Source organism: Desmodus rotundus, chromosome 4, assembly GCF_022682495.2.
Source record: "Desmodus rotundus isolate HL8 chromosome 4, HLdesRot8A.1, whole genome shotgun sequence".
Taxonomy (NCBI): domain Eukaryota; kingdom Metazoa; phylum Chordata; class Mammalia; order Chiroptera; family Phyllostomidae; genus Desmodus; species Desmodus rotundus.
Window position 1 is genome coordinate 129,090,025 of NC_071390.1, and position 25,159 is coordinate 129,115,183.

A 25,159-nucleotide genomic window follows, 5' to 3' on the forward strand; every position below is an offset into this window, starting at 1 on the left:
TTAGACCGAGGTAAATCCAGGAGAGTCGGGGACTGGTCAGTTGGAAGTGCTACGTGTGTTCCCAGTGCCTCAGCACCGCCCCACCCCGCCCCACCTAATTTCTGGCCCGTCTCCAGCTGCAGACCCGACTGATGGGCAGTTCCCAGCAGATAGAAAGGTTTGGAGAGATTTCACAGAAAATAAAAACAGTGCAAGACTGAGGAAAGTTCTCATAAAATTTTGCAAAGTGACCTGAGGCAAAATTTCTCCACAGGATTCTCCAAAGTTCAAAAGACAACTGAATTCCTCAGTTCTCAAGGTCATTTTGAAGAATAGATTCATCTGGCTTTCCCCAGCTCCTTCCTGTGAACTTTTCCCTTATAGATAGAAAGCAAAAAATGACAGGGACAAAGACACATGCGTTCTAAGTAGTAAGACTGATTTCCAGTAAGGATAAAAGTGTTTTTAACTGATTATATAATCAAATTCCTTAAAAGAGTTTCTTATTCACAGGAGTCAAAATAAGTTCAGCATTTGGGGAGCTGTAATGAAAAGAAATGAGAGACTTAGATCATCATCCCAGTCACAGAGGCCAGCAATAGCTCCCTGGCCCAGCAAGAGGCTCAAGGGGCCACAGAGGTACCCATGGTTTCCCTGTTGAGGTCCTGGAGCATGGATAAGAGAGGTTCTTGATTAAGTCTGTATGAATACCTAATATTGTTGAGTGCTGGCCCCTCCCAAATATCACCCAAAACATCCATTGATAAGACAATGGGTTTATGCTTACGGAGTATAGGAGAACACTTTGGATAGCCCCTTAGGAGCAGTGGTGTGCTGGAGCTAGCCCCTATCAGCTTAAGAGGGTTGATTCTGAGCTTATCTATTTATTATGATTTCAATCATTAAGTATGTTTGTGTTATCTTTCTTTTCTTAGTTGGGCCTTTTATAGGATCAGAAGTCTACAAGTGTTCTGAAACCAGTTAACTGAGAGGAAAAGAAACATTTTTTTTTTCAATTTAACCAGACAAAAGAGAATGTTTATATCATAAAGTCGGAAGGTACCACTAACCTTCCCAATTCTATCCCTTTCTTACCCTATTGTGAATATTTATAATGAGCAATAAGGACAGTATAAAGTTTCTCTTCGAGGCATATTTTATTAGTGTTAAAATATTCTCTATGTTGAGCTAAAACCTATTCCCTTCCTGTGTCTTCCTTTAGTCTTCCTTCTGAAAACAGAATAAATATATTTTCTATTCCATTGAACATATTGAAGACACTACCACAATTCCTGGGTTTTGATTTTGTTTTCAGTTATATATTTTTCCCTAAGATAGGCAGCCTGAATTTATTGAACCATTCCTCCATTTCAGAGGTATCCAATGTGTGGGCTGGGACTGGTCTCTGATTGTTTCTCACCCTTTGGGAACTATGTGTGATAAGTTCATAAGTTGCTGTGGCAGAAAGTAAATCAACACACTACTCCCTTTATTGAAAAAGTCTTACTATAACAAAATTAAGCTAGCTGAATTAAACCCTGTGTTTAGTGGTATAGTTGCTTTATACTGTGGCACAAGCTTTTTTATCTTACTGCAGATAAACAGTTGAGCCAACTAGTTTGATAGCACTTGCTCCATAGAACATGATTTCTAGATCCATTCTAATCATCCTTCCCTAGATTATAACCAATGCCTACAGAGAGAGTCTGCTAAAAATATAACAGAAAACATCACTTCCTTATATCTGAATACTATTTGTCTTAGTATTATAGCCTAATAGTTATTGAGTTTTTAATCAAATACAGTACCTAGTCAGAATTATGCATTTATCCTTTTCTAAATCCATGCTACTTATTGTCCATTATTCCAAAGTGGCCACCTTTTAGCTATTTTATCCAATTTTGTGTCATTTGTGAATACAGGCAATGCAGTTATTGCTGTGTAAAAAAAAAGTCGCTTTAAATAATCACCTTTTTGAAAAAAAATCTCACGTGTCATGTGGTTTAGTGGGTCAGTTATGGTGACCTTGGCTCGTTTCTCCTGATCTTGACTGCGCGCTCCAGCATCCGCCTTCAGCTGGTGGTGGGCTGGAGCCTGACTGGTCTAGGACGGCCTCAGCTGGAACAACTTGGCTCTCCTCGCCAGGACTCGTGCCCTCTGGTAGGCTAGCCTGAGCCAGTTCTCATGGCTGTGACGGGGTTCCAACAGGAGTTTCCAGCCAATGCGTGTTTTTCCATCATGTAGATAAGAGTTCAGTGAAAAATTTTGTCAAATTTGATGCTTCAGTTAAGAAATCATCTGTAGTTTCCTAAACATAAATGATGATCACTGCATTATTTATAAAACAAAATGTTGGAAAGAATGCAGGATTTAATAATTTATGAAGTGGATTACCATACTAAATTATTTCATTCAGTTTTTAAGTTTTAAATAATTGATGGAATAATACTCACAATTTAATTTTAATGACAAAGTGGTAAGACACATAGTGAGGCACAATCTAAACAAAATTACAGATATCCTACTTTATGTGCAATATATAAATATTTTGAAATCCTAGAAAGGAATACAATCAAAATATACTGACTTTGTGTGGCAAGATTATAGTGATTTTTATTTTTATCTTAACAACAAAAAACCCTGGAACATTAGCCATTTGCTAGTATTGTTGTACTTGAAATAAAATGTGAAAATACAGAAAATACATGGTGACATAAGATCTCTATAAAGCTTCTTTCAAACTGGAATGGAAACATAGTGAGGAAAGTTTACTATATCTTAGAGAAATCAAGAAAAAATAAAAAGAAAGCTCAAGATGGCACTTTGCTTTTGGAATGTGGGTATAATACTTAACACTTTACTACAACACGGAGAAATATGAATTATGATGATCCTTATTTTTTTTTCCTTCCTCCCTCCCTCTCTTCCTTTTGTCTGCTTCCAATTTCTGAGTTGTTTTCACTCCGCTCTTCTCCATTCCACTAGACTAAACCTCGGCAGGAGTCTCATCCATCTCCGGAAGCTCCCAATGCCCTTATCTACATGAGAGACACAGGAATGCTGCTGTAGCAGTATCCATTTGGAGAGTCTGGTGGGCAGCCTCAGAGGCAAAGGGGAAATGCTGGGGGATTCTGTACACAGAAGCCCACATGTTCTAGCTTTGTCCTTCTGCTTGGTCAGAAATAATCAGTACAGTTAAGAACAGTGTATGTTGTGTATTTTTTAAAGCCATGACAACAAAATCATTAGATGTATAAACCTTTGTTATGCTGTACTCATGACCAAGTTTAAGAATTTTCTAGAGTGTTTTACAACTCTGGTTTGCTTCCAGGTATTCCAAAGTTGATTACATCCGATATGATTAAAGAAGGTGCGGCTGTAATTGATGTCGGAATCAACTATGTCCATGACCCAGTGACAGAAAGGACAAAATTAGTTGGAGATGTGGACTTTGAAGGTAATAAATTATATCATTTTTCGTAAGTAATGATAAAGAAACATTCTATTTTTCATGTTTTGGTAGTAGAAAGTGAAACTTTCCATCTGATAGGGGCACTATTAAGTTATAAATCATTGCACCTCTTTCCCCTGAGGGAAAAGAAAAGGGAAAAAAAGGAAAACCTGAGGATGCATATATGCAACAGTACCTTCCGAGGACAGCGTGGTGAGTGAGAGCAAAGCACAGACGGGTCTTACCAAAGAGCACACTGCTGCCCTCCCAGGCTGCCACCCACGGGCTCCCCGCCAGGCACGGAGCTTCCAGTCTGGCAGGGTGGCTCTCCAAGTGCACATGTGTGTCTGTCCATGTGTGTGCATCACGTGTACATGATGATCTCTTTGGGAAATGACCTCATTTCTTAATTTCATTGTTCAGGTTCAATCACTAATATTAGATATCAGTAATTTATTTGAACATCGCAACTTGAAAAGGTGAAAATATATTTCAAGCCTTGACCTTATTTCTTAGTTTTTGCACTGTCATCACTTCTTGACATTATAGTTACCGTGCATTTCTTGTGAAAATCACCACACTTACGATGCATCCAGTTGACACAGACAACACAGGATAATGAGCGTGAGAAAGAAAAGCCAGAATATTTTTAGTTCATCAACTTGATTGGGCCGTGGGACAACCTTACCCAGTAGTTTACCACATCTTATAAGATCCTTCTGTTATATGAGAGTTTGCTGGTCTCGGTTCATTACCACACACTCTTATGCTTAGCTAAGAAGGTTCTTTGCTCCTGAGGCTATTCTGAAAATATTTTAAAATGAGCATTTCGGGGTGAATGCATCTGCTCAGTCACACATATATATGCACTTGAGGTTGCATACTACTCCACTTGGTTACATGTGTAAGTATATAATGAAATAAAATAGGAAATGACAAAGAGAAAGACGATATGAAATGAACAGGAAAGAGCATTGGTCTGGGAGTCTGAAGAGATGCTTTTAGACTAGTGTTCTAACCCAGTAACTTCACAACCTCGCTGGGCATCGGGGTTGTTATCAAGTGGGACTAACGGCTTCTTCTAGCCCTAATGCTTGGTGTGTCTTGTACATTCAACTCAGTGCTACCAAATGACTGTGAAAAACCCCCAAAACATTTGGAACATCAGATTTTTCTGGTCCTGTCATAAAATACCCCCCCATGATTGGTAACATTACTCTTGCCACACTACTGGTTCGTGGAGACAGAGCCGTAAGGAGACCTGGACTTGGTAAAGACCTTGCCATCTGGGCCATGACTCAGCCATCCAGAGGAGCAGGCAAGAGGTAGGTTTTGACATGTCGTTCTTCAGGTTGTTTCTTAGGACTTAACCCGAGGTGAGGCATGATCCCTTGGCTGAGAGGGAGGAACTTGAACTTGGGTTATGCCACAAAACTTATAGGTAGCACTTGGCTGCTAATTGCCACAGGGGAAGTGTGGCTGCTTTGTATTGGTGAGAGTTTCATTATAACTATAACCCAGATTAAGAAAACGGATGTAGATAAAATCAAGTGCTGAAGCAAATTGTTCTTGCAGAAATCTTTGGCTCACTAATAAAGCAAATAGGACAACCTATTTCAAGTAGATGACTTTGATGGGAATGATTTTTTAAAGAATAATGACCCCATTAGAGGAATATTAGAAATATGTAAATAATTGCAAATTTAGTGATGTATTAAACCAGGAATCATTTTATCTATTTTATTTGTAAGAAAGTCTGGATGCCATTTGTAGTCTTCTTCATTATTAGGTGTTTTGGCCTCAGTTTAGAAACAGGCTTCTCTCTATAAACAGTGATATTTTGTAAGGGTTACATCACCGCCTGCTATAGTTCATGACAAAAAGGAGACAAAAAAAAACCCCCAAAATATTTCTTTTTGACGTTAATGTTAGGTTTTTGTTTTGATTTAGACATAATTTCTTCCAGAGCACATCTTCCTTCATCTACTAGGGTTTCCTGCTCTCTCTTTTCCCCCTCCACTCCATTCCCTTCCTTCTTTCTTATTTCTCTTCCGGAGACCAGAATACAGTAGAACAGCCCTGTCTGGGCTGATGGCACTGTATGGTGGTCAGGACCAGAGGTGACAGAGAGAGAAACAGTTGTTGTCCCTCCCTCTACCATTACTCCAACAATTCCCTGCCACCTCAGCACCTCAGCGGCAAATTTGCCAAAATTCTTAAAGAGGAGCAGGCAAATGTAGTAGAAAATTATACTGAGGGTAAGGCAGGAGTGAGAAGCTTTTCTCCATGGGAACACCATCTCAGTCGTTTGGATTTGCTCTTCGTAGCCAGTGTTTGAGAATGCTTTCCGTGTGCTGGTACTGTTCTCATCCTCTTACATAAATTACTCATTTAATTCTTAACCCTATAAGGTAGGAGTTGTTACCCCTGGCATCTTGCCTGAGATGACATAGTCATGTAGCACCATTTGTTCACAGCCAGACTCTTGCAGTTTGTACCCTCTGTTGTCTCCACTCTTTTGTACTTCATTTAGTTAATACTTTCCTTTTGGAGACATGAAATTATTTTTTTATTCCCCCGCCCCAGAAGATGTATAACAGCAAGTTTGAAAAGCGCCTGGACAATGATATTTGTGTACAGCGGTCCTCAGTTTGCTTGGTTCCAATATGCAGAGATTTCAGTTACCACAGTTTAGCTAAATAACACCAGTCCCCCAACAAAGTGGTTTGAATTTCAGTCCCTGTGGTATGTTAACTGTAGTTGCATAATCTGCAAACTTCTCTGCTAGATCCTCAGTCCAAAAGTTATTATGCAAATATCAAATGTGCATGACGATCTGTGACCAATCATATCACTTCTTTCAAAGTCTGTTGGTGATTGGTCATGGCACATTCAGCCCAGATGACAAAGTGTACAGTTCTGTTGACTCTTGTCCCCCAATGATAGACCTTCCTTTCCAAAAAACATACCACAGAAAGAGGGAATTGCCAGCAAAGGAATAAACAGTGATGATACTGAAAGTGAAATTGAAATAGCTGACTATGGGATGTTGACGATGCCTCCATTTGCTATTTAAAAAAACCTGGAGATACAGCCAGAGGAATTTACTGAAGGCACATTTATGGACATGTATAAATTTGGACGTGTATGGAATGTCCCAGGCCAGGTTAGGGGTGATGCTGGACAGATGGGGTAGCAGGGGACAGGCCAGCCACTGCTGAACTAGTGGCTAGGTGGGCCACAGAGAAGGAGTCTGCTTTGAGTCCAGGCCCTACCGCCTTGGGAGATTGGGCTACTGCTGCTGCTGTGAGGCTCTCCTGGAGACCGAGGGCCAGGCCCGGGCATGGTCCACAAAATTCCCAGTCCTTGGGGCAGTGGTACTTTAAGGCAGCCCGAGGCAAGGAGGCCTGCATCATACTTTCAGAAACTGGGGACAAGCCTACAAAAAAGCCTTGGTTTCTGTTCCTGGGCCCAGGGCTGCACAGGGCCCTCAAGGATTTGCATATCTTCTGGTTCATGTACTAAGGTTTTTGTGTGTATGCCTGGCTGGGTGGGGCAATTTACCTGATGTTAGAAGACAGCCCATGGATATAGAGGCAGAAGTGGGATTACTGGATCATCTGGTAGTCGTATTTTTAGTTGCTTGTGGAAGCTCCATACTGTTTTTCATAGTGGCTACACCAATTTGCAATACCTCCAACAGTGCGCAGTGGTTTCCTTTTATTTACCTCCTAGCCAACACTTACCTCTTGTCTTTTTGATAATAGGCATTCTAACAGGTGTGATGTGATGTCTCATTGTGGTTTTGATTTGCTTTTTCCTGACGATTCATGATGTTGACTATCATTTTATATACCCGTTGGTCATTTGGATGCCTTCTTTGCAAAAATCTATTCAGTTTTTTGGCCCATCTTTTAATTGAATTGTTATTGACTTGGATGAGATCTTTATATCTGTTGGATATTAACCCCTTATCCATATATGATTTGCAAATATTTTCTCCCATTCTGTAGGTTGCCTGTTAAGTTTTTTGTTTACTTTAATATGCAGGAACTCTTCATTTTGATGTGGTTCCATTTGTTGATTTTTGCTTTTGTTGCTTGTGTTTTGGATGTCATATTTAAGAAATCATTGCCAAGACCAATATCAAGGAGCTTTTTCCCTATATTTTCTTCTAGGAGTGTTATGGTATCAGGTCTTATGCTTAAGACTTTAATCTATTTTGAGTTAAATTTTGTGAGCAATATGAGATGGGGTCCAATTTCATTTTTCTGTATGTGATTATCCAGTTTTCCCAGAACCAGTTGTTGAAGAGACTGTCATTTCCCATTGAATATTCTTGGCTCTCTTGTCAAATATTAATTGACCCTTTATGTGGAGTTTATTTCTAGGTTCTCTATGCTGTTCCATTGGTCCATGTGTCTATTTTATGCCACTGCTATGCTGTTTTAATTACTGTAACTTTGTAGTATAGTTTGAAATCAGAAAATGTGATGTCTCCAGGTTTGTTCTTTTTTCTCAGGATCGCTTTGGCTATTCAGAGTCCTTTGTGGTTTCATTCAGACTTTAGGATTATTTTTTTCTATTTCTGTGGAAAATGCCATTGGAATTTTTAATAGTGATTGCATTGAATCTATAGATGGCTTTGGGCAGTATGGACGTTTTAACAATATTAATTCTGCCAATCCATGGACACAAGATATCTTTCCATTTGTGTCTCATTTCTTTTTAATTAATGTCATGTAGTTTTCACTGTACAGATCTTTCTTCTCCTTGGTTAAATTTGTTTCTTAGTATTTTATTGTTTTTGATGCTATTATAAATGGGAAAGTGTTTAAATTTCATTTTATATATTTCATTGTCATTGTATAGAAACACAACTGATATCTGTAAGTTGATTTTATGATTTAGTTTTCCCATTTCTTGATATCTATCCAAAGGAAATAAAAATAGGATATTGAAAAGATATCTGCATTTCCGTGTTTATTGAAGCATTATTCACATTAGCCAAGATTTGGAAACACTCTAACTGTCCCTCAATGAAAGAATGAATGAAAAAGATATGAGATAGATAGATAGATAGTATAGAGAGAGAGAGATGGATATAATGGAAGTACTCAGCCATGAGAAAGAAGGAAATCCTTCCATTTGTGAAAACATAGTTGGACCTTGAGGGCCTTATGCCTAGTGAGAGAAGCCAGAGAAAGACTAATACTGTATGATCTCACATACATGTGGAATAAAAAGAGCTGAACTCATAGAAACAGAGAGTACAATTGTGGTTACCAGGGGCTGGGTGCAATGGGATTGGGAGATGTTAAAGTACAAACCTGCACAATAAATTCTAGATCTCTAATACTACACAGTGTAGTGATTATAGTCAACGATACTGTATTATAAACTTCAAAATTGATGAAAGACTAGATCTTAATTGTTCTCAGCACAAAAATAAATGATAATTATGTGACATGATAGTAGTATTAACTAAAGTTACATTTGTATATTTCAATATATAAGTTATCAAATCAACAGGTTGTACATCTTAAAATTACACAGTGTTATATGTCAATTATATCTCAATTAAAAAAACACAGTGCACAGGATTTTAGTTTCAGGCTGGGACACAGCGGGGGCAGGAATGGGGATAAGGACTCCCTCTCCTGCTTCTCTGCTCCTCAATGCCCTGTTTGCCCTTTGGGTCCTCCTGTGGGGTTCTATGTGCCACTACTGCAGGGCACCCTCTCGTGGATAGTGCCCACCTGGAGCTGGGTCACCTCACCCGTTAGGCCATAGGCGAGAGAAGGATGCAAGACCAGCACCTACTCAACTGAGTGACTAGGGAGCACAGTTTTCATGAGGGAGTCTGTTCTTGAACTTGGGGAGAGATGTATAGATGAGGAGGGGGTGGTCCTAGATAGTGGGAAAGAGGTTCCTTAGCCCAACTTCCCTGGAAAATGAAGGGAAAAGACACTGAGCTAGTTTGTCTGTCTACTTTCTGGCCTACAACTTGCTGTTTTCTTAAACTACACCAGGAATAGGACACCCCCAGTCTTGGAGGGGACACACAACTGAGCCCACTTACTAATAGTAATTTCTTCCTGAACCATAACTCCCAGCGCAGTAGAGGGCCAGGGCCTTCTCTGACCTCTCACAACACCCCTTTGCAAACAGAGCTGAGGAGGACAGTGGGAGGAGGAGGGGCTGCCCATGGCCCTCTTAGGAACCCCTGGAGGCCAGAGCAGGGTTTGGGGTTGGATGCGTGAAGACAATGTTATAGGAACTTGGGACACAAAAGTGACCTAAATAGGCAAAGTCTGTATCCACATGTAGCTTACCTTCCAGTTGGGGGAGACAAAAAATAAACAAATACATACATGTTCATATAATGTATTAGGAAGTATTTAGTGTTATAACAATAAAACAAGGTAAGGGGATTAGAGAATTATGGAGTGAGATTGTTTAGAAAGGGTGGCCAGGGAAGGTCCAGTGCTGACCTGAGCGAAAGGAGGAAGAGAGCTGTGTGGATATGTGGGAGAGGAATGGATCAGCATCTGGAGCAACAATTGTGACGACCGTGAAGGGCAGCATGCCTGGTGCAGTTAAAGAGGTAGCAGCAGAGGTGCCAGATCTCGTAGGGCCCATGGACCATGGAAAAGAATTTGGATTTTATTCCGAGTGCGATGGACAGCCATTGGAGGATTTGGGGGAAAGAAATATGTCGACTTACACTTCAACCGTATCACCTTGGCTACTAAAGGGCAGATAGACCATAGAGAAGTCAGGGTATAAATTGGGTACCTGTTAGGAGGCTATTATAATTACCTAAGTAAGAAATTACTCAAGATGGGTGTGGACCAGCTTGGGAATGGATGAAGGTGTTAAGACATGGTGAGATGGTGGAGATAATTTAAAAGGAGAGTTAGAATGATTGGGTAAATGATTAGATAGAAAAAGAGAATAATCAATTATGACTGTAAGAATTTTCGAATAAGCAGCAGTGAAGGTGCCAGTTCTAGAATCCTTTGGAGATGAGTCTGAAGCAATCAATGAAATTCATCTACATTTGAGTATATTAGGTGAAGAGTGGGCAGAGGGAAAAGAGACTTTTTACAAGTGGAGGGACCAGCAAATCAAAGGCAAGGAGGAAAAATTACAAAAAGCCTTTCATTCTTAATAGCAAGCCCAACATTGTTAAATGAGGGCAGCATGATATTGTAAACAATTGTGATCCAAATGGCTAGAGCCTTACCTTGAATTCTTCCAAAGAATCTCCACTGAACAGAAAATCTACAGCAAAAAGAACCCTATAATTTGGGATGCCATTTGGTCAAAATTATTCTTCAAATTTGTAACCCAGTAGTTAAAGCATGAGAACAAAAGGGGGTGTTGAATTCCATAGAAGCCCTGTACTGTTTTTCTGAGAAAGTACTAGAAATGGAACTAAAACCTTTGGAGTGCTTTTAAAGCAGTTTTCATTTAAATTTTCTCTTCTTTTATTATAGTTGCTTCTCCAGATGTCTCATATATGCATAGCACCCTACATTTGAAATCTGAGAGTTACCTTTCACTCCATGCTCTTTTTATATCATGTCCAACCTTTCATAAAAGATTATGGAGTCAGGCTGACTGGGGTTGGAATCTTAGCTTTGTTGCTTAAAACAATTAGGCAAATCGCTTCACCTCTCTGAGACTTGATTTTATCATCTGAAAACTGAGATAATAATACCTATCTTATAAACTTGTTTTGAAGGTTAAATGAAGTAATCACCTCATGAGCTGATGCATGTGACTTGCTGAGCATAATGGCTGGTAGAAAACAGTGCAAGTGTGTGTGTGTGTACACACTAGTCACCTTTTCTCCCCATTCCAAATATAGATCCGGTAATATATAACTTCACATTTCAATCACCACTCTGCGCCTCATCACTTCCTGGCCTCAGCTCTCTTCTGGCCACGTCTGTTCTTCACCCAGCAGTCATATGCATCAACACTAAAGCTCTCATACTTATCCCCAGCAGCAGATCTCATCTGACCTACTCAATCGTCTCTTAACTCTGTCCTGCCTTAAACTTTTAACTAGTTAGTCCTCACTAACGTGGATGCCTGTGTAAGGCAAACTTCGTGTCCTACATTTCTTTTTGTATCTCCACCCCACACCAGGTCGCAGCCATCTTCTCCCACCATTGATCATTTTTTAACCGTCCTCTGTACTTATAAATCCCTAGTATTACTCTTTCAGAAGTAATTCTCTAAAGTTGCCTTAGTGGAAACAAATCTCCCACTCAGGGTAACATCAAAGAAATGATTGATCTATAACAGCCCAGATCCAATAATGGTACACTCATTCATTATTCAATGTACATGACATCCATTGAGTCATTCATTGATTCACTCGGCCCATATTTCTCGCGCCTTTCAGGTACTGGGATGTAGCCATGCACAAGAGAGACAAAGTCCCTGCTCTCGCAGAACACATATTCTCTAGATTATATGTAAAAATAAGGGGTTTTTGGAAGTGGTTTTGGCACTACTTACTCCCAACTGTGTGTGGTACAAGATGGAAAAATAAGAACGTATTACCAATTTCTAAGGAAGCAGGACTATTTTTGAACTCTATCACTTTTATAAAACTGTATGGTATTGTAAAAAAGACAAATTAAAGTCACTCCATAGCAAGTCAGTTTTCAGTGTGAATTGTTTAATTTGATGGTATGTGTCTTAGTCAGTTTGGGCTTGTATAATGAATCACCGTGGCCTTATCGACTTGAAGAACAAGCATTTATTTTTTAGTGCTGGGTGCTGGAAACCCAAGATCAGGGTGTTGCCATAGTTAGGTTGTGGTGAGGACCCGTGTCTGGGTTGCAGACAGCTAATTTCTCATTGTATCCTCACATGGCACAAAGAGAGAGCTCTCTCTGTTTTTCTGTTTGTTTGTTTTAAATAAAAGCATCAATCCCATTCTTGAGGGCTCCACCCTCATGACTTAATCACCTCCCCAAAGCCTCACCTCCTGACATCATCACATTGAAAATAAGGTTTGTAGCATGTGAATTTTAGGGAACCACAAACATTCAGTCCAAAAAATGTGGTTGATCAGTCTGACTCAAAATATCAATCTATTCTGGTAGATGATTACGAGGTAGCCCAAAAGTCCACCTTTAGCATAAGGGCGACCACATCCCCGAGGTGGTCTCATCCAGTCACTTTGAAAAAGCTGATGGAGATTTGCAGCAGCCTCCATTAGAGACACTGTTACTATCGCTGTGGCCAGAGTGCCCGAGCAGGTCATTTCATAAGCAGGTGGAACCACTGATGATCACTGTGTCACCCGTCAGCAGGGAGCGAACCGTCTTCCCTGTTCTTACAGTGCGCACGAGATGCTCCTTATGAAGTTTAGGTCTTTGAAATCAGGTCAGCTTTGGAGATTTTCTTTTTAGTATAATGCACTTGACATTGAGTGATCTACTCTTACAGCGAAGAGTTAAACTGAAGCACTAAAAGGACATCCACAGGGGCAAGAGAGGCGCCTGAGGCCTCTGCACATCCTCCTCTTTTCCTTACACTTAATGGCGTTTTTTTTGCAGTTTCTCATGGCCTCATATTAAAATATAAATATTTACGGGAGGGCAACTTTACGTTGTAGTATCTTGGGTGATGGCACACTATTGAGATCAAGGCCCTGCCAAGAGATTTGGGGGCACTCCACACAGGCTATGTAGTTTACAGACTTTGCATCTGTGATAGGAGTGCTGAGTGGCTTGAGGAGAAGAGACGGGGGAGAATGCCAGGTGTAAATGATGATTTTTTTTTTTGAAGTCAAGAAAGGAAGATATTTTTAGTCATGGTAGAATACTAGAACTATCATAGCAGTGATCACTACTCCTGACCGCCAGCGTGGAAACTAGCAATGATAGCTGACAGAACCCGTGGTCAGAAAGGAGCTCACACTGGTGGGTCACAGAGTTCATGGTGAGCAACTCTGAACTCCCATGGGGTGATGGATTTGCTATTGGGCTCCATTAAATGCCTTCTGAGTGGTAGGAGCAGTATTTCTACATATTCACATCTATGAAGCAGATATATATATTTAATTTAATATACAGAGAAAAGTAACTAAAGCAAAAAAGGCTTAGCCACCCTGCACATAGATAGCATAGGAAACAGAGGAAAGGAGCCTGTATAAGCACAGCTCACCAACTTGAGGGAGCCAATATGGTTTGTGTAGAAATGTGGATGAGAGTATCATACTCTTGTACCCCACTGGGGCATTAATCCTGTCTGTCCCATTACTGCCCCCCAGGGGGCCATGATAATAAATGTCTTAATATATGTAGAATCTTGTAGAAACCATAGGAATCAGGCAACCAGAGGAATGCAAGAGAAAGCATAATAAATTGCCTCTAGGGCACCTGATTCCTTGTTGTCTTGCAAGAGTTCAGTGGCCACTCACCTGTCAAGGAGCTCTTTCCTCCCTCTGGTTTATCATGCTCTTAAGTCTCATTTTTATACCAACCACATGAGAAAGTGGAGTGTTTTCCATATTCCCTCCTGAGTCATAGTATTTCTCTAGTCCTATGCCGGACAGGTTTTTCTGGTTGTTATTCATGTACTTCATTCTGAAGCTTGTCTCCCCTTCATTATAGTGGATATGTTTGAAAGGTCAAGTCTAAATTGCCTGCATTTAAAAGCATGGGAAAATTCTGCAAGCATTTAATTTAGACAATTATACATATATGCATATACTAGGAGGCTGAGATTTACATGAGAGGAACAAGAAATTTTTCTTCTGCTGCCTTGCCATAGGTAAAGAAGGATCCCTTTTCCTTTCAAGGAAGGGAGTTGGTTTTAAAAGTTAGTTGTAGCCTGGTTGGAAGTCTGACATGGGCCATAGAGCATTTCCTTCAAAGTGACAGAGAATTGGACAGAATAGAAAGGGAAATGAAATAATCCTACAGAAACTCAAGACATCAGTTTCCTCCACCCAAAAGTAGATTTATAAAACACAAATATATTCTTTGACTTTGCCAGAATATACAAATTGCAAACCATACTAGAAAAATTAATTCTGTTTAGGTACATCTGGATAATCCATTATTGGGGATCTCTGGAATAGTATATAATGGACTGAAGCAGGAATGCACCATCTGCCTGAGAATCAGTGAGTTTTCTCACAGAGTATCTCTGGTGAGAATTTGGGTTATTAAGCCCCGGCCCTGGGAACTCGGGACCATAAATTTTCCAGAGGAAATAATGGCACAGAACTCACAAGCCAGAGACCCCGGGGTTCCCAGTACCAAAAGGTTCATAATCACATGCTTCTTCCTTTACTCCTATTAAAGGGTGTCTTAATGCTCCTTATGTTGCTGTTAGTATCCTTCCTGAGAAATAGTTCTAAACTCCATGACCACATGTCACCCCTGGCTTTTTGGAGGCACAGACATACACTGAACACCTAGTTTCTTCCATCAGCCCTGTCATCACCTCAAATTTTAAACATGGATTGACTTCTGCTCCAAAGCTATTGTTCTTATGGTGACTTTGAAAAACACTTGTTGTTAAGCTAGAATAATGAAATGATGTCAGTCCAAGTCTGCCTTAATTTTTCCCTTTAGAAGTCTGAAGTCAATAACATGAAAAAAAGTGTCTCTTCCCATAGTGGAGAAAATGCAACACAACAGATCAGATATATTTTCCAGGCTGAAAAAGGATATCTTGGGTAATAAATTAATAACATGCAAGAACCTGAAACTTAATGGAAATACAACATGGATTTCTCCTTTATTTTAATTTTATTCTGAAAATTATTTAGTAGTACTCATATTTCTCTTCAATTTCCAATCTTGCATAACTTGCTATTACTAAATATATAAATAACCGAGTTCATTCACAAAAGACTTTCCTAAAAGATTATTTACCTTGAACATAGTAACTATAGCTGCCAATCGCCCAGCTTGTTTTCTGACCCCTCATCTCAGGGTCGTGCAGCCCATGACCCCCTCCCAGCTTCGTCTCTTTCTCCCATTTTCACCATATTCTTTGGTCATAAGAACCTCTTTCAGCTCCTCCAATGCATAAGATTCATTGTCAAGTCCAATCCTCCTTCACTTTTACCATTCACTATGTCTGCATTGCATTCTCTCCTTTCTTACCCTCTGAAGCATTCGTGAGATCTTGAAGCTTTCCCTGTCACTTTACAAACATTCCTCTGACCCCTGTATCTGATTGCTGTTCCTCTTTGAGGTGCTTGCACAGGTGCCAGAACTTGTTCCAATCTTAGCACATTTCACTTCATGTTGTTACTTTTGTGTTCCTCCTTCCCCTACTCCAGGTGATAAACTAATTTCATTGAAGAAATGTGAGAACACAGAACAGGCAGTGTAGTTTTCCCATTTGATCTTATCCTGCCTCAGAATGAATACACACACACACACACACACATACATATATATTCCAAACTTTAGAAATGCTTTAACTGTTGCTCTTAGGTTAATATTCAAAATGTTCACCCTTACCTGCTAGGCTCTCCATGAGGCGGATTTTTCCCATCATTTCCTGCCACTCTTCCCCTTCACTCCTATGTGTCAACCACACTGGTCTTCTTGTGGTGTTTCCAAGAGTTCATGCTACTTTCTACCTGCAGGAAGCATCTTTGCACCTTTATCACATTTTCCCCCTACCAAGAACACAGTCTACTGTTCACCTCTCCCTTTTACCTGGAGAAGTTTGATTCATCCCTCAGGTTTCTGAACTTGACACAGACAAACCTCACATATGTGTATAATACTCAAGCTCATTGGGTCATCCTCACATTTACACTGCAGTAAACCTTTTGTTTGTAGCCCATTTTATAGCCTTATTCAACTATTAATTAGGCAGTTGTGTTTGTAATATGTATCTCCTAACCAGACTATAAGTTCCAAGGGACAGTGGCTGTGGCTGTCTTTCTCATATTTTCCATTTACCATGAATCTATCTGGACTGGTTTGTAGCATGGGTGGGAACAGCAAATGATTGAGTTAGGAAAATATGCAAGGATTAGGAAATAATGCAAAGCAAGGATGTAGGGCCAGACTATAAAAGACCTTAATTACTATATCAAAGAATTTATACTTTATGCTAGAGACAATGAAGAATCATTAGCTGTGGATAAGCTGAAGTGATCTAAATTGTGTTTTAAAGACTAAATCTGGCAGCAGGTAATATGACTGATATTGTAGAGACTGGAAACCAAGAGACTGTTATAACAGATTATAAAAATGACGGCACACACCTTCGATCCTCATATGCACAGCCCCTAGGCAGTGTGACTTTGCTATTCTTCCTGTATTAAGCCTTTAAATTTGAGTTTGACCATGTGAAATCTATAGAATTTACTTTGCAGGGTTTAAAGTTTACAGAGAGGTCATGCAAATAAATTGTTACCGTAATTGTTGCCTTTCCCCAAAATACTCTTCCTTTCAGAAACCTGCTGTAAACATGGCCATGCCATTTTCATCTGAATCTCATTCCTTAGAGCAAATCCCATGTGGGTAACAGGATTTCATGATTATTTTATTTGCCTCCATTGTCAAAGAGTTTCAGTAACTTTAAAACCATGTTGACTTTATGAAATCGAATCTAACCTGGTTTTTGTAATACCTGTTCGTGAGTCTCTCATAGAAGTGCTGATATCAATCTTGATAGTATCTGATTCTCATACTTTCAGAACTTTGGGTACTTTGCTTAAAACACACATATACTCCCTCACACCTAGATGCACAGTGAGTCTTTTAAAGACATTGTGGCCTTAAAATGCTTCTGTATTTCTTTTCAATGGAGCATATAGAACACCGTTACCCCACACATTATAGGATTAATCTCTGAAAACATCATCTTCTCCAAGCAGGTGCAAACACTTGTCTACCCTCAGGGAAAGACCGGCCAATGAAAGATTATTCTTATTAACTTACTCTCCTGCACACATAATTGGAGAAGATGCTTTCCAGAGTATCAAACATGCATTGACTTTAACTCTTTCTCACATGACTGATTTTAGTCATAAGCCACCACTCATACTTCATAAACACATTGCTTGGGACAGCTGTGAAATAGTTATGCAAAGTCATTAGACTAGCAAATGTCTTCTACATGCTGGCATCTGTACCCCAGCATCTGCCAGTGGCGGTCCCCTACCTTTCTTGAGAAATGACTTCCTTCCATATCCTAGTCCTTCTGCAAAGAGACAAAGAGTAAATACACTACCACTGGCCTGCAGTGAATAAATGTAGACAGGGGTGGGCAAGAGCAGATTTACAGTTGTGAGTATGTGAAACACAGAGTTTATTCTTTTATTATTGCTATTTATTATTATATTATTTTCCATACAAACAACTGTAAACCTACTTTTGCCCACCCCTGTATTTCTTTCTCAGACATAAACTCTTATGAAAACCAAATCTAAAGGAATGGAGACCTTATATGTTTTTTTAAATCAAATATATTACTGTCTGCCTTTTAGAACTGTCTGTAAACTTTATTTTTACATCTCAGCACTTTCTTTCAAAGATAAAATATATCTGAAGCAAGTATTTGAATCAGCAGGTGTGTTTACAGTCATATCATAAATTTCTGCCTAGTTAGTAGTCTACAGGGCTCCGTTGATGCTACTACGTGCTTATGAACGTCCAGGGAAGCCCTGCACCATCAGGCGAAGACTCATTACCCATCACGTAGTCCAATTCTGTGATGTGATAGGTAGGCCAGGGTAAAAGTGTGTTTGTTTCCACCAGTAAACTGTGGAAAAGTGCAGAAACCAAGCTACAAATTTCAGGAAGGTACTATTTTATACAACAGCTCATTTCCATTCCCTCTCCCTCTACCCAAAGCTCACTTTTTGTGCACAAGAATGCAGTAGTAGCTATGTTGTAAAAAACATAATTTGGTAAAAAAACCAGACATGATGCCTAAGCAGACCAGTGGTTTATCTGCTCCTATGACAAGGACGTAAACAGCTCAGACTGCTAAGCCAGCTGTGTACTCTGAAGGGCTGGATATCATCCACAAGGGGTGGGCTCTGAGTACTCATAGTAACAGTGCAGGGAAATGACTGTATTCAAACTTTTTTTTGATGGTTTCTTTTTTCAGAGTGTCCTGCTAACTCTTTGAGAAGGCAGTTCACTTTTGGCACATGACCTCTGCTAGGACTTTTCTACGTGTTCAAGTCACGGTGACATTGGGATGAGGTGGAATTCTGCTATCACAGGACGTTCCCAACCTGGCTTTCAATAATGTCTCTGTTATATAGGAGAGTTCTAAGTCAGTGACTGCAGTGAACCACACTTCTCATTTATTTAATGAGATCATTAAATATTATTAAAATAATGTACATAAAGTTCTTGGCCAGTAGTAGGGGCTCAATTGATAGTAGTTATGGTTATTACTATTTTTTTCAATATGCACATAATTCCAAGCTACTTTACCTTTCAAAGTTGGACATTAAATCACATAAAAATGATTCTATACCCATGATAGATTCCCTGATATTCTTCATGTCATCGAGTCAATTTATTGAAAACTGAAAAATGCAGTTTGTCCTTCTCAAGAAAAATGAGTATCCTGAGTTTTCCAGGACATTAGCTTGAATTAAATTTTTTTAAATTAGTTTATTTTTGTTCAATTATAGTTGTCTGCATTTTGTCCCTGCCCCTTCCTCCACCCCAGCCAAACCCACCTCCCTCCCCTGCTTCCACCCTCCCCCTTGGTTTTGTCCATGTGTCCTTTATAGTAGTTCCTGTAATCCCCTCTCCCCACTATCCCCTCCCCACTCCCCTCTGGCTATTGTTAGAATGTTCTTAATTTCAGTGTCTCTGGTTATATTTTGTTTGCTTTTTTCTTTTGTTGATTATGTTCCAGTTAAAGGTGAGGTCATATAGTATTTGTCCCTCACCAGCTGGCTTATTTCACTTAGCATAATGCTCTCCAGTTTCATCCATGCTGTCACAAAGGGTATAAGCTCCTTCTTTCTCTCTGCTGCATAAAATTCCATTGTGTAAATGTACCATAGTTTTTTGATCCACTCATTTCTTGATGGGCACTTAGATTGTTTCCAGCAAAGGTTTGATCTCCAAAATATATAAAGAACTCACACGACTCCACTCCAGGAAGACAAACAACCCAGTTAAAAAATGGGCAAAAGGCTTGAACAGACACATCTCCAAGAGGACATACAGAGGGCCCGGAGACATATGAAAAGATGCTCAGCATCACTAGCCATCAGAGAGATGCAAATTAAAACCACAATGAGATACCACCCCACACCAGTCAGAATGGCCAACATAAACAAATCAACAAACAAGTGTTGGAGAGAATGCGGAGAAAAGGGACCCCTAGTGCACTGTTGGTGGGAATGTAGACTGGTGCAGCTACTGGGAAAAACAGTATAGCATTTCTTCAGAAAACTAAAAATGGAGTTGCCCTTTGACCCAGCAATTCCAGTGCTGGGACTATACCCTAGGAATCTGAAACCTGAAACACCAATTCAAAAGAACCTGTGCACCCCACTGTTCATAGCAGCACAATTTATAATAGCCAAGTGCTGAACTAAATTGTTTTGACGTTGCTTGTATCCAGTCAGAAGCACTGACAGATTCCAGCAAGTTGATTTAGATTTTAAGTTTCAAGGGCTATTTAGTTTACTTTATCAAAATGTAATGAATATGTAACACGTACATGAAGGTCAAGGGTTGCAGATGATGACCACCACCAGCACAAAGACTCAGTTCCGCCTTCTAAGTCCCGGTGTCTAGTTAAGGGAACAACAGCGCAGTGAGTTCCATAACGGAGGCAGTTCCTGGAAACATAGATAGCGGAGCTTTTCATTCCATGTGGGAGGGGTGAGTTTTTGAGAAAAATTATAGACAAGGGACATTTTATTAGCTTTTAAAGACTGACAAGGAGTTTCTTATTTGGCTATAATAGAAAAGTATTCCAGATGGAAGGAATAGCTAGAGCAGCGGAAGAAAGGACTGATAATTCATAGCTACTTACAAATTGGCTGTGGGCCTGGCCTGTATGTCTTTGGATGGAAGTATGGCAAGGGCAGTCTTCAAATAGAGAGTCTTTCTTGAAAACTGAAATATTACCTTCCAAATCACAGTAGGCTTACTTTTTGTCTGTTGCATAGTATAAGAAGATTCATGATACATTACACCCTGGCTGGATTGTGTGTGTGCGAGATATCTTTAAACTTATTTGGACTTTTCTTCAAATAAAAGAATATTATTCCTTTGCTTTTCCTATGATTTAAAAAAAAATCACAGCAGTGTGCTACTGTACTTCAATTAAAGTAAATGTAAATTTTATAAGCCATATTTCACAAAGACCATATAAATTGTACAAAAATAATAAATAAGATCTAGAAAAGATCTACTGATCTTGATTCACATAGAAGCATACACAAGCAAACTGATAAAAGGCCATACACCTAAATAACATGTGACTAATAATATCACATTATACATTGTGGAGCATTCTCCCTGCTCACTTTGTAAGAGTTGGCTGGGGAAACCTGATTGTTCTGCTTCACGTGGCGAAACGCTAAGTCAGCAGTTCGATACAAGGAGCCATTCAACGGTGATACTGTGGGTGTGAAGACATTCCTGAACCAAATGTGCTGGGAGTTCTTTGCCATTTCCTTTTGGTATATTCACTGGATGAAACATCTTCATGCTTTAGAACAGGGCTATGTGTATGTGCTCAGTGATTCAAATATGTTTAAGGATTTGTATTAGACTTGAACTGGAACGTATTATCTACACATACATGATGCTATTATTATAACGGAAATATTACGATGTAACAAATAGTGAGTGCTAAACTGCCTAAACCCTGTCTCTCCTATGTGGCCAATATCAAGTATTTTAGAAATATTTTAGTGGAATTACAGGTAGCTGGGTCTGTCATGGGGTGTAGATTTTCACCATGTGACACAAACTGAGCTGCATAGAGGTTCAAACTAGAGTTTTGACCTTTTTGTGTTCGTTCTTTATTCACATCAGGTATCGCACACAGAGGCATTTGTGTAAGTGAGTGTGTGTGTGTGTTACAGCCTACTCCATCCTAAAAATAAGTTGAGGTTGTTTGAGTTCTATGTATAAAGCAGAACAATCTACTGTATTCTGCTAAGTTAATTAATCAAGGGGGCCAGTGGACCGAGGCAGCTCCAGTGCAGCGGCAGCCTATGGAAGCAAACGCAAGTCTCAGCCTGGAAGTGCGTCAAAGTTATGAAAGCAAACCCTAAAGACCACCAGTCACAAACAGCCAGCTAGGTCTGATGCTCTATCCATCAATGATCTCCTGACTTTGCTTCCCCCTCTTCTCTATAAAAGTCTCTGCCTGATCACTTTGTAATTTATATAAATGTCTAATTACTGTGTTGTACACTTGAAACAAATATATTGTTATATGTCTACTGTAATTGAATTTTTTTAAATTTTTAAACAAACAAAAGGTCTCTCCTGAGTTCTGTCATTGGAGCTCTCCTAACCACTGCTGGTTTGATGCCGCCCAGTTGCAATCAATACACGGTCAAATAAACATTGAAAATGGTTTGAATGCCTCAGTTCATCTTTTAACAGTTCAGTATGTTTAAAAATGTAAAATTCTCAGAAAAATGTAAGAGTAAGAGTACTCTCTGTTTCCTCCATTAGCTGTTAAGAAGAAGGCTGGCTTTATCACTCCGGTGCCAGGAGGCGTGGGACCCATGACGGTGGCGATGCTTCTGAAGAACACCCTCCTGGCCGCTCAGAGAGTCATTTACTAGACACAGGAAAGAATGAAGCAAGCTGGAGTCATGCTATTTATTTATTTGACAAGGGGGAAAAAGCCTTTATATTTTACTACAAAGCTATTTATTTCTGCATTATTTATTTTTTCATGGATGGAATCGTCGTGGATGAGAGGGTTCATGTAACTTTATGCATTTCCTGCTAACGGAATTTAGGTTTTAGGGGAAAAAAACAATTCGAATGAAAACTTTGGTAACAGTTTATTTTGTGAATAATCTTTGTTCATAATGCTAAATCCAGTAAAGGGCTCATAATAAATAATATATTTTTGACACAATTAAATATCACACACTGTGCATTTTCAACAAATGTTTGTCAGTCAAATGGGCACCCATGTAAAATGTAATTTATGTTTTACCATAAACATGCTCCATTTTTATATATTTTATGTTGTATATCATATACTTAAAAAGAACTATCTTGCTAAAAGAAAGATAAAGTATAAAAAATAAAATCCTGATCTTATATATCTCCCAAATTCATCCTATGAGAAATCCTAATAAGAAATGACGTTCAACTCAAGGGAAGAAGAATATACAAGGAAGACAGAAAATGCGGCACTGCTTGGAAAGGTGGTGATTATTTCCAATTGGAAAGGAGCACTTACAATAAAAATGTAAGAATGTATTAGGTTTACACATAATTTTTTTGTTCTTCTAGAATACAATGTGGACAGTTCCTTCTTTAAGAAATAATGGAAAACCCAAAGCAAAAATATACACAAAATGAAACTAAGGTAGCCTTTCCTACAAATATCAGAAAAAAATATGACATAGTATGAGTGAGTCCTTCATGAAAGAATTGTTATGTTTTTTCAAAAATTCAAAAATCAAATGGGAAAACATATTTGCAATGTACCAATACAAAACATTAAGATATGACTAAAAATCCACTGTTTTTCTTGCCTACAGTTCTTCCCTCTTAAAGCATTTGGTTCTCAAAGTAGATGCCTTCTTTCTGACACAATTTATATTAGGAAATACATGTGGCTCTCAGTTGAAAGGTATTTCGAGACTGTTCTAGCTACATAAATGTATTGTGTGCATACCCAGTCCCAGGATGTTTATGTACCAGTAATGATTCTTACCCAATGCATGTCTGTACAGTGTGTGTGCTTTATCATTTATGTGAAAGTAGACTAAATGTTTATAATTAATAGCATTTCAATGTGTAATAAAAGCAATTTGAATAAGAATACCTGTCTTCTTTTTTCCTTAAGATATCTGTAAGTTTCTTTGTTCATATCTTTGTATCCATTACAGTATGCTGGGAAATGTACACAGTTGTCAAACATTAAAGAAAAGGTTCTATAGCCCATTCCACAGTCAGCCAGGGCTGTCCAACCTTTTGGTGTCTCTGGGCCGTACTGGAAGAAAAAGAGTTGTCTTGGGCCACACATTAAATACTCAAACACTAACAAAAACTAGTGAGGAAAAAAAAAGGTTTTAAGTAAATTTACGATTTTGTGTTGGGCCGCATTCATAGTCATCCTGGGCCATATGCGGCCTGTGGGCCACGGGTTGGACACCCCCGATAGACCATCTTTGTCTGATAACCCTGACAGAAGTTTAAGTTCAAAGCTCCCAAACAAACATTTCAGAAAGGGCCTCTTTAATTTTTAAGGGCCATAAATTCCCAAAACAAACAAAATGCATATACACAGAAAAGGTGGTCTGTCATTTGAGCCCACCCTTCGCCCCTCCCAAAATGCAGAAGAGGTTGTTTATTAAAGGTTTTTGCTCCTTTCCTAGGCTAAAATTCAAGAGTGAGTCTTTCTAGGAACTAATTAAAACAGTGTAAAAGAAAAATTATTTTAACATTTGTTAAAAATAGTAAAAAATAGTAATCAAGATTATTGCAATAGAATCAAGACTACTGCAATAGAGAAGATTGAACTCGACTCCCAATACAGCAAAGGCAGTTGGGGGTTTGTAGCCAATGAGCAGAGCCAATGAGCAGAGCCAATGATCAGTGGATGGAAGATTACTTAGAGGAACTTGCTTAGGTATCAAGGGTAGGGTGATTCTTGCTAAACTATTTTACTACAATTCTTGCTAAAAGGCAGGCAAATGACTTATGCTATCAAAGGTGGGGAATGGGAAACTTGATCCGATATGGGATGGGGATCCATCAACTGACTTACCTGGATTCTTTTCTAAAAGGAGGCTGAGCAGGCCAAGTGAAGACTATTCAAGAAGAGGACTCACAGGAACTGGACTCGAGTTTGGTCAAGGAGAAAGCCTTTTTCAACACATAAAGGAGATAAAGTTGGTTTGTTGGTACCATGACTTTATTTACAAATATTTGCAGTCCATAAAAGGTAGACATGATAACCTTGTGCAGGAACTTTGGAAAAGTAAACTCTCTTCTCCAACAAGATCTGTAGAAAGGATCCTACAGAATGAGTGGGCACTGAACAATAATACAAAGATATGGGGGTGAGAGTGAGTTTAGCAAATGTGAAAGCGACGGTTAGAGTCAAACTAAAATGAAAAGTGAGTGGAAATACACCTGGCTAAGTATGTGGACATAGAGTAGGGAAAGCTTGAATAAATTAAACAGACCCAATGGAGCGAGTTATGAGAATTGTAATTAGAGCCTGGAAGATGATTTCACTGATTAACAAAAGGAAGTTAAGGGGAGATGATTTGGGATAAGAGATAATATGTTCAGTTTAAGATACGTTGAGTTTGAGGTAATGACAATATATAAATAAAAGCCCTGATGTAATACTAGTCTAGGAAGAGAGAAAGGATTATGGTTAGTGAAGAAAATTTAGGGTACACCAGCACGTGTTAACCGTACGTTCCTTGTCTTATTGACCATTATACACACCCTGTGTTCTCTACACTTGTTCACTTGTAACAGTTATGCTTAAGTGAGGGCCTATCAGCTGCTAATTGCT

The 25,159-nt window shown here is 39.2% G+C and overlaps 1 protein-coding gene across 2 annotated transcripts in view; it reads left to right on the plus strand.

Annotated features, from left to right (window-relative positions):
* Positions 1-23,429, plus strand: part of MTHFD2L (methylenetetrahydrofolate dehydrogenase (NADP+ dependent) 2 like) — a 96,021-nt gene extending 72,592 nt beyond the window's left edge. For both annotated transcript variants that reach the window (XM_053923083.2, XM_024579532.4), the window contains 2 exons: positions 3,311-3,436; positions 22,117-23,429. In XM_053923083.2, coding sequence (XP_053779058.1) covers positions 3,311-3,436; positions 22,117-22,229 — 239 coding nt within the window. In that variant the 3' untranslated portion in view covers positions 22,230-23,429. The remainder of the gene's footprint in view (positions 1-3,310; positions 3,437-22,116) is intronic.
* Positions 23,430-25,159: the final 1,730 nt, after the last annotated feature.